The sequence below is a fragment of the Grammomys surdaster genome, unplaced genomic scaffold, assembly GCF_004785775.1.
Source record: "Grammomys surdaster isolate TR1022 unplaced genomic scaffold, NIH_TR_1.0 207, whole genome shotgun sequence".
Classification (NCBI taxonomy): Eukaryota; Metazoa; Chordata; class Mammalia; order Rodentia; family Muridae; genus Grammomys; species Grammomys surdaster.
The window spans coordinates 240,255-250,304 of NW_021604652.1; the positions used below are offsets into that span (position 1 = coordinate 240,255).

Here is a 10,050-nt window from a genome sequence, read left to right on the forward strand (position 1 = left end):
CGAGGCTAGCCTGGTCTACAGAGTGAGTTCCAGGACAGCCAGGGCTATACAGAGAAACCCTGTCTCGAAAAAAGAAAAAGAAAAAAGAAAAGAAAAGAAATCTTTGCAGTTAATGATATTGTAAACATATAAGAATATTTGTTTGGGTTACTACTCGAAGGTTTATAAATTCATCTTGATTTTCTGCATGAGGAACTGGGAATAAGAAAATGGTACGTCTTTTGTAGCTACATGAATTTCTCCTTAAACAGTTTTTCTAAGATGGTGGGGTTACCTTAGGTATGGTGCTTTTATGTGAAGCTGCTACGTCTGACATGGATATTGGGAAGCGAAGGAGTAAGTCACATGCCACCATGTTTCAATTCTGCCTTTAATACAGAAAAGAATCTTTTTTTTGGAAAAAAAAAAAAGAATCTTAACTAATCACTTTCCCTGGGAGCATGTACTTTTTACACTTTAGAACATGCATAAATTGTTGGGTGTGGTGGTATAGTCTAAAAGTCCCTGTACTCCAGAGGCTGAGATAAGAAGATTGCTGCCAGTTGAGGCCCTCCCTGTGCTGTATACTAAAACCCTGTCTCAAAAACCAAAGAAGCTGTCCGAAGTGACACACTTGGAATTCAAGTACTTAGCCAGTAGAACAGGGAGATTAAGGAGTTCAAGGCCATCCTTTGCTACATAGTGAGTTTGAAGCCACCTCAGGCTATATGAGAGACCCTGTCTCAGGGAAACAAATATTCACACATTTTTATTGTTTCAAAAAGATGCCTACAATATAACTTGTTGTTAGCACAATTTCTGGGATTTTGTTAAAATGTTAAGTTATTCATACCTAATTTTTTTCTGTAAAATTTTTAATTTTTGCCAGACATAGGTAATAATACACCTACAATCCAAACACTGAGGAGGCAAGTTTATCTCAGAGTGAGGGGTCATTCACTGCTACATAGTGAGACCCTGTCCCAAAAAATAAAAATAAAAAAAACCTTTCATTATAAGAATATATCTATTAACTATTTAATATATAATACATTGTGATGTTTTATTTCATAGATTTATTTTAAAGCATTTGTGTGTGTGTGTGCGCGTGCATATTATATGTCTTAGGGTTTCGTTGCTGTGAAGAGACACCATGACCAAGGCAACTCTTATAAAAGACAACATTTATTTGGAGCTGGGGTAGTTTTATAGATTCAGTCTGTTACCATCATGGCAGGAAGCATGACAGCATACAGACAGACAAGGTACTGAAGAAGCAGAGTTCTACATCTTGATCCATAGGCAGCAGAAGGGGACTGATTCTGTAGGCAGCCAGGGAGCTCTGATCCCTCACTGGAGCACTAACAGATTGCAAAGTTCACACCCACAGTGACACCTTGTGATAGTTTGTATATGCTTGGCCCAGAGAGTGGCACTATTTGGTAGTGTGGCCTTGTTGGAATAGGTGTGTCACTGTGGGCCTGGGCTTTAAGACCCTACTCCTAGTTGCCTGGAAATATGTATTCTGCTAGCAGCCTTCAGATGAAGATGTAGAACTCTCAGCCCTGCCTGCACCATGCCTGCCTGGATGCTGCTGTGCTCCCACCTTGATGATAATGGACTGAACCTCTGAATCTGTAAGCCACCCCTGTTTAAATGTTGTCCTTTATAAGACTGGCCTTGGTCATAGTGTCTGTTCACTGCAGTAAAACCCTAATAGTGCCATTTCCCATGGGCCAGACATTGAAACACATGAGTCTATGAGGGACAAACCTATTCAAACCACCACCACAGTATGTATGTATGTATGTATGTATGTATGTATGTATGTATGTATTTATTTATTTGAATGCCACAACATGAGGATAGAGATCAGAGGACAACTTGTAGGAGTCCCTTCTCCTACTATGTGGGTCCTGGGGATCAAACTCAGTCAGGCTTGGCAGCAAGCACATTTTCTTACTGAACCACCTTGCTGGCCCAATTGTGATTTGTTTGGATTGCCCATTTCGGTATTCCTCATTTGGAAAATGTCATCTAAATACAATCTGGTATGAATTTAAGTGGTAAAACACTGTAGCAGAATATATTGAAATTGTCATAATTTCATCTAGTTCTTGGATTCCTTTTTTTTTTTTAAGATAGTCCTACTACATAGCCCTGGCCAGCTTGGAATTTTCTATGTAGAGAGAGCATGCTTGAGTCTGAACTCACCGTGTAGTTCAAGGTGTACTCTACTGGCTCTAAGCTACACCTCCTGAGTACTAAATTCTATGTGTACTCCAACACACCTGCCCTTTTTTCTTTAAGACTTATTTTTACAATGCTTAATTATATGTCTGTCTGGATATGGATATGTACGTGTGAGTATAGGAAGGTACCCTTGGAGACCAGAGGTGTTAGATCCCTCCTGGAATTGGGGTTACGGGTACTTGTGAGCTTCCTAATAGGGGTGCTTGGAAGTGAACTTGTGTCCGCTAAAAGAGCAGTCCATACTTGGAACTGCTGAGCCATCTCTCCAGCTCCATAGTTGGCCCTTTTTGTCTTCTGGAAATGCTCTCATATAGGCCAAACTGATCTCACACTTAGTACTTAGTCTAAGCTGGCCTTGAACACTTGATATTTATACCTCTTCTTCCCAAGTGCTGGGATCACAGATAGGAGACTATTTTTTAACATTAAATTATTGAAGGCTTTGATGCTTTTGATTTTTTTCTTTTTGATCTTTCAAGAATGTCTCGCTATATAATCCTGGTTAACCTGGAACTTGCTTTGTAGACTGACCTGGCCTTATATTTTCTTCCATCCTGCTGCCTCTGCTTCATGAATTGTGGGATTATAGACACAATGTGATATATTTAAGGACACATATTGTTTTATTGCAAAGGTATATAAGTAAATTGACTCTATTGTATTGTGGTGGAGTAAGCTTACATGCAATGCAAATGCTGCAAGATTCAAAAGTTGAGATTAAGGCTGGAGAGATAGCTCAGCGGTTAAGAGCACTGACTGATCTTCCAGAGTTCTTAAGTTCAAATCCCAGCAACCACATGGTGGCTCACAGCCATCTTTAATGGGATCCGATGCACTCTTCTGGTGTGTCTGAAAACAGCTACAATCAATGTATTCACATACATTAAATAAATAAATAAATCTTTTTTTAAGTGGAGATGAGAGCTGGGTAGTAACATCTTTAACCCCAGCACTCTAGGAGACAGAGGCAAGCATCTCTGAGAGTTTGGAGCCAGCCTGGCCTACATAGTGAGTTCCAGGAAAGCCAGAGCTACACAGAGAAACCGTGTCTCATGGTGGGGGGAGATGAGGTGGGCGTGACTCTCTATGAAGTGCCTCACTTTCTTCCAGACCACCTCTCCCTCCTAACCTTTGTTTTCAGAATCTATATCAAAATGATAAGCCCCTCCCCCCAAATGGGGCTTAACTCTGTTGGAAAGCTGATTCTTCGCATGCTTTCCTCTTTGGGAGTGTACATTCTACACTGCAGGTGATTTGTCAGGGGCGACCTGATGACTCTACTTTTTTTTTTCTCACAGTGATGTGTGTTGCTGGAATTGGACTTGTTGTGTTATTCTTCAGTTGGATGCTCTCTATCTTTCGATCAAAATACCATGGCTACCCATACAGGTATATTCTTATTTTATCTATACTTAAAATGACTAGAGTTAGTATTGCTTTATAATAGTTTATTGTTTACCTTTTTATGCCTTCACTTTGAAAAGTCTCCTTCCACTCGTTTTCCTGTTTCATTTTGCTTTTGCAACAGGATTTCATCTACCCCGGGCTAGCCTTGAAATCCTTATTCTCCTGTCTCTGTCACCTAATTTCTGGGCTTACAGGCATACACTATCATGCTGTGTTGTGGAGGTCATTGTACTTGAGTGTGTATTTTCTATGTTGGTGTTTTGAGATAGGGTCTCACTATGTATCTCTCACTGGCTTGGACCTCATTATGTAGCCCAGACTTCCCTTGAACTTGGCAGCAGTGCTTCTGCATCCCAAGTGCTGGAACTAATGGAATGTTCCTCTCCTGCCTGGTTTATGTGGTCTCTCTCCCTTTCCCCTCTCATTTGAGATAGGGTCTCACTATATAGATGAGGCTGAATTCCACCTCACAGAGATCTGCCTGCCTTGGCCTCTCAGTGCTAGGATTAATGGTGTGTGTCACCACAGCTATCTGGTCATTTCTTTTATGGAATTGCCAGGACTTTTGTTGGAGGGGGAGTTGTTTGATTTGGTTTAGTTTTCAAGACAGTGTTTCTCTGTGTAGCCCTGGCTATCCTGGAGCTTGCCTTGTAGACCAGGCTGGCCTTGAGTCACAGAGATCTGCCTGCCTCTGCTGGTATAAAAGGCGTGCACCACTACCACCTGACTATTATTTATAGGGATTTTTAAAAATATTCTTTTATTTTTTTTATTCATGTGTGCAGAGGCTAGAAGAAGATACCATTTCCCCTGGAGCTGGAGTTTGTTATAAGCTATACCATGTGGGTGCTGGAAAGCAATCACAGGTCCTCTAGAGGAGCATCATTCCAGCTTCCTGGGTTTTTGGTTGGTTTTGTTTTGTGTATGCATGTGTGTCTTAAGATCCTCCTCCAGCTTGAGTTATAGTACTTCTCAACACCATGTCATGTCAGGGTGGCTCATACCATCTGTGTAACTCCAGCTCCAGGGTATCTAATCCCTCTGGCCTCTGAGGGAACCTGCACTCATGTGTATATACTCACATACAGACACATACACATAATTAAATTTAATAAAAAGAAGCCTAAAAAACGCAAAAGGAAACAGCTAGAGTGTTTCAGATATTTATAAAGTTCATAGAGATCCCAGTGGCTAGGGGAGGAAATTGGGTTGTTTTTTTTTTTTTTTTTTTTTTGGTTTTTCGAGACAGTGTTTTTCTGTGTAGCTCTGGCTGTCCTGGAACTCACTCTGTAGACCAGGCTGACCTCGAACTCAGAAATCCGCCTGCCTCTGCCTCCCAAGTGCTAGGAATAAAGGCGGGCACCGCCACCACCCGGCTGGAAATTGTTAATATTATAGGTTATTGGCTTTGCTGTTATACGCAAGTGAAATGATTGGCTGGCCTGTGTTGGTTTTATAATCTGAGTATTGGTTAACATTTTTACTTTTTAAAGACTTATTTATTTTTATATATATGAATGTTTTGCACGTGCGTGCGTGCGTGCATGCATGCATGCATGCATGCATGCGTGTAGCAAATGCATACCTGGTGCCCACAGAGGTCAGAAGAGTTTTGAAGCCTCTGGAACTGGAGTTACCAATGGTTGTGAGCTGCCATGTGAATGCTGGGAATTGAACCTGAGTCTTCTGTGAGAGCTGTATATGCTGTTAACTACTGAGCCATTACCCCAGTTTCCATAATTTATGTTTTAATACATGTCATCCTATGGTACTGCAGACCTATAATCCCAGCACTCAGAGACAGACACAGGCAGGATAAGATCTGGATTGTCTTTGGCTACATAATGAATTTGAGCTGTCTTCAAACTCATTATATGTTTGAACTCATTACATGAGACACTATCTCAAAAAGAAGACTACTGGGTCTTTCCCTGTTTCTCACTTTTTGTTTTTGATACTCAGATCATAGTACATAACGTATTAAAATCAACATACTATGTATTTATAAAATATCAAACTTAGCTGGGTGTGGTAGCATATTCCTTTAATTCCGGCACTTGAGAGGCAGAGGCAGACAGATCTCTTTGAGTTTGAGGTCAGTCTGGTTTACAAAGCAAGTGCAGGACAACCAGGGCTGTTACATAAAGAAATCCTCTCTCAAAAATCAACCAAAAAAAAAGAAACCTTCCTATTCTCCTCTTCTCTCTTCCCATGTGTTCCCAGCCAGCCTCTCTTTCTCTTCTTCTGTCCTTCTCTGCCTCTCCTTTCTGTCCTTCTCCTTTTCCAGGTCCCTGCTCCCCACCTCCACAATAAATTTTTTTTTTATACTAAAAAAAGTAAAACTTAGTTTTCTTTCAGAGACTAACATACTGATATATATTTTGTTTCAGCTTTCTGATGAGTTAAAGAGGATTCCAGAGAAACCTTGACACTGGTAATGGAAACTGAAAAATAAAACTATTTGGTGTTTGAAGAATGCAACTCACGTATTTTATATTACCTCTTTTTGTCAAGTGATCTAAATAGTTAATCATTTAACCAAAGATACGTAGTGCCTTAACAAGCAGTTATAAGATCGTGAAGTATTTGGAATTATGCTCCTCTTAACCTTCCCTTCCCAATGAACTTATGAAATATTTGGTTTTTGTAGAATTAAGTACTTTATAAAAATTTAAAACTACTACTTCATTTTACTTAGAGCAAACCTCAAAACTACTTTAGTTAACTTTCAGTCATCTGATTTTATCTTATCTAAGGTTGGGGATGGAGGGTGAGCAGGAATTTCCACCTCTGCCTATTGCAAACAACTGCATCTGGAAGTGGTCATTACTGTTCCTTCTTTGTGCAGATGTATGTGCTTTACAGACCTTTCCTCTTGGGCCAAGGTATCATATGCACTGTGTGATCTGAAAATGGACCATGTAGCTTATGGAAAGACACGTCTTCCTATGTCTTTCCAACTGAAATCAGTTACATATGCCTCCTTTTACACATTAAGAAGTACCTCTAACTAAAGACTATGATTCGTGCATGAGTGTGTTATAACTACCTTGTACATGGAAAGATTTCTAATTCATTCTGTTTCTAGTTTTATTTAAGGTGGCCCTTCTCTAATAATAATAGCTTGTTGCTAAAAATCAATATAACTTATAAATGGTCTCAAGTGTTTTTGTAAGTTACACATTGTCATTGATTTCGTTTTTATCTAACAGAAAAATAAGCTGAGTTGTGTTCATGGAAAGAACTCTCTTAGAATGAGAAAACAAAATCATGAAATATTGATTTGTTGCCTAGGTACAGAAATGAAATGGTTTGCCAGGCTGTGGTAGACGAAGGCTGAGCTCTGTGAGTTTGTGGTCAGCCTGGGCTACATAGTGAGACCCCGTCTCCAGGAAAAAAGAGAAAAAAGGAAGGAAGAAAACTGACGTGTTTTCAAGCTGAGGCTGTGGCTCAGAGGTGGAGTGCTTGCCTAGCATGAGTCACACTCTGGTCAATCCCAATGCCTTAGAAAAAAAGAAAGATCTCTTGAAACCCGGTCTATGTTTTTTTTTTTTTGTTTTGTTTTGTTTTCTTTTGGTAAGGATTGTTCCTTGAAACCTTGGTCCTTTGCTTTTTAAAACACATGTTCCGTAAAACATGGGTTACTTTTTAAATAAGTGTTTCTTGAAACATAGTCTGGCTATTGTTTTCATTTCTGTTTTTGTGTGTGTGTGCCTGCTTTCTAAAAGGAATGTTTCTTGAAAGCTCTCTGTGAGACAGAGTGCTAGCTGGTCTTCCCTCCCTTACGGAGACTGCCCGACCTCTGACTCACATTCATCCTCATGTCTTCTCAAGTGCTGGGATGGCAGGCATTGCCACCATTGACTGCAAAGTGCTTTTGCTATCAGGTTAGCTTTTTATTTACCCCCATAAATTAGAGATACAAAGAATGGTGCCAGGCACTTTCCTCTGCTCTTAGCTACCCTGCTGGCTGAAGCAGAATCCACCAAGTGCAAGAATTTGAGACAGTCTGGCATCATATTAACACCGCATCTCAAAAATATGTCAGAAAGTAAAACTATGAAGGAATTTTGTTTGAATTTTATCTTTTTTCCTGGTAGTGGAAATAACCATATATGCTAACCAGTTTTCCATGAAGAACATTTAAATCATGGTTATAATATGGCTGACTCTGGCTTTCACCATAAAGAGTAATTAGAAATGTCACTATTAAGAAAGCGTAGTCTTGGACTGGAGCTCAGTGATAGAGCACTTACAAGGCAGAGCTAGAGCACTTACAAGGCTGTGGGTTCAATCCTAAACACCCCAGAAACCTAGAAATGTAGCTGAAAAGTGGAAAGACATATTAGAAATATTACATTTAAAATATAGACATGGATATGTGGTTGATACAGTGCTTGCCTAGCATACATGAAGTCATGGGTTCGATCCACAACATCACATAAGCCAGGTATGGTAGCACATGGGTGTAATCCCAATGCACTCAGGAAATAGAGACAGAAAGATCAGAAATTCAACCTCATCCTTGAGTATATAGTCTAAGGCCAACCTGAGCTACATAAGACTCTATCCCAAAGACAAAAAAAAAGATACTGTGACTATTCTCTGCTATTGATCATGCAATAACCTTCCCGTGTCTTATATAATAGAGGTTTATGGAAAGAGATAAGCATAATTCGCCCAGAAAAATGTTTTGGGTGGTTTGTTGTTGTTGCTACAAATTTGATGACTAGGAGGATACAGTTGACCGTTCCTTGTAAATTGAATGATTCTTAATTCCTTATCTGCTATTCTTGTACCTGTCTCTGCCAAATGAATTTATGCTGTGATTCTTAGGAAACTAGTGTGAAGACTTGTAAAGTTGAACTGGGCAGCACTCCTACTGTGTAACCTCTAGCTGCTGGTGCCTCCCATGGTCAGTGTTTTGTGTGTTTTCTCCTTGTTTAAGAGCAACATTCTTCAGTATGGAGAAAGGCATGCTCTGGCCAAAATCTGTGGAAAGCAGATTTTTCTCATTTAAAATAGTGTTACTTTTGTGGAAATTTTAAATTTAGCTTTTATCTGAAGTGCCTTAAATAGATTCTTAATTTACTTTTCTAGTACTGGTTTAAATATAATTCATTATGTATTTTTAATATACTGTTCAAAAATGATACATTATTATAGCAAAGATAACCAAATGTCTAGCTTACTGCTTCATGTCAATAAACTTTTACAACCTAAATTACATGTTGTTTATTTTCTATTGTCACAGCAAGACTGTCTCTAAAAGGTTCCATAACCTCCCAAACACTAGCCAGCAGATTAGCCTATGAAGATATTTCATGTTCAAACCACAGCACCTTTCTACAGAGGGGTCACTATGAAATATCAAAGGAGGAATTCTTAAAACAGAATATTCTATCTTGAATGTTTAATTAAATTTCCTTAATTTTGTACTGTCCTACAACCGTGCATTTCATAGAACAATTCTATTTATCACCTCTAGATTAAGATAAACTCTTCTGCAGGGTGTGGTAGCACATACGCTAAATTCCAGCATTGGAAAGTAGAGGCAGGCAGTTGTCTATGGAGTCGAAGGCCACCCTGCTCTACATAATACTTCCAGGTCAACCAAGGCTATTGTGAGATAACCCCCCCTCTAAATAACAAACTGGTTCTCAACCTGTGAGTGATGACCCCTTTGGGGATCTAATGACCTTTTCACAGGGGTTAGATAAGACCTTCAGAAAATACAGATATTTACATTATGATTCATAACAGTACCAAAACTACAATTATAAAGTAACAATGATCGTAATTTCATGGTTGGAGGGTCACTACAACATGAGGAACTGTATTAAAGGGCTGTAGCATTAAGAAGATTGAACAACACTGGACTAGAACCACTGGAGCATACTGGTTTTCTTGGTTGGTTATAATAGTAATCTCTAAATTAAATGTTGAGTTAAACAAGTTGAAATTCAGGGATACCAGGCATGGTAGTGCATGCCTTTGATCCCAGCACACTGGGAGACAAGCAGGCAGATCTCTCTGAGTTTGAAGCCAGCCTGTTCTACAAAGTGAGTTCCAGTACAGCCAGGACTGTCACACTGAGAAACCCTGTGTCAAACAAAAAACAAAACCCCTAAAGCCCGGCTTATATTTCTTTTAAATTTAGACACATGTATGTTTACTAGTTTACATATTAGAACGGCAGGAAAGAGCTTTGAAGGAACTTGTGTAAAGTCACCTTCAGACTACAGAAGAGCTTGCCTTGAAAAGAAGTCCTTAAAATACTTTCTAGAAAGGCTGTGCTTGGAACTTCTATATATCTACTATTAGGTCTTATGACATGGGCCCTGCCCATTCTGAGCAAGGGTGAGATCAACGTTGACTCAGTATCCTGATAGTATTGAAAGCCAAAGCCAA

At 39.4% G+C, this 10,050-nt stretch overlaps 1 protein-coding gene across 1 annotated transcript in view; it reads left to right on the forward strand.

The window, feature by feature from the left end:
- Positions 1-8,863, forward strand: part of Magt1 (magnesium transporter 1) — a 35,687-nt gene extending 26,824 nt beyond the window's left edge. Inside the window, exons 8-11 of the mRNA XM_028771443.1 lie at positions 262-336; positions 3,531-3,621; positions 6,030-6,073; positions 6,934-8,863. Coding sequence (XP_028627276.1) covers positions 262-336; positions 3,531-3,621; positions 6,030-6,045 — 182 coding nt within the window. The 3' untranslated portion in view covers positions 6,046-6,073; positions 6,934-8,863. The remainder of the gene's footprint in view (positions 1-261; positions 337-3,530; positions 3,622-6,029; positions 6,074-6,933) is intronic.
- The last annotated feature ends 1,187 nt before the right edge of the window (positions 8,864-10,050 follow it).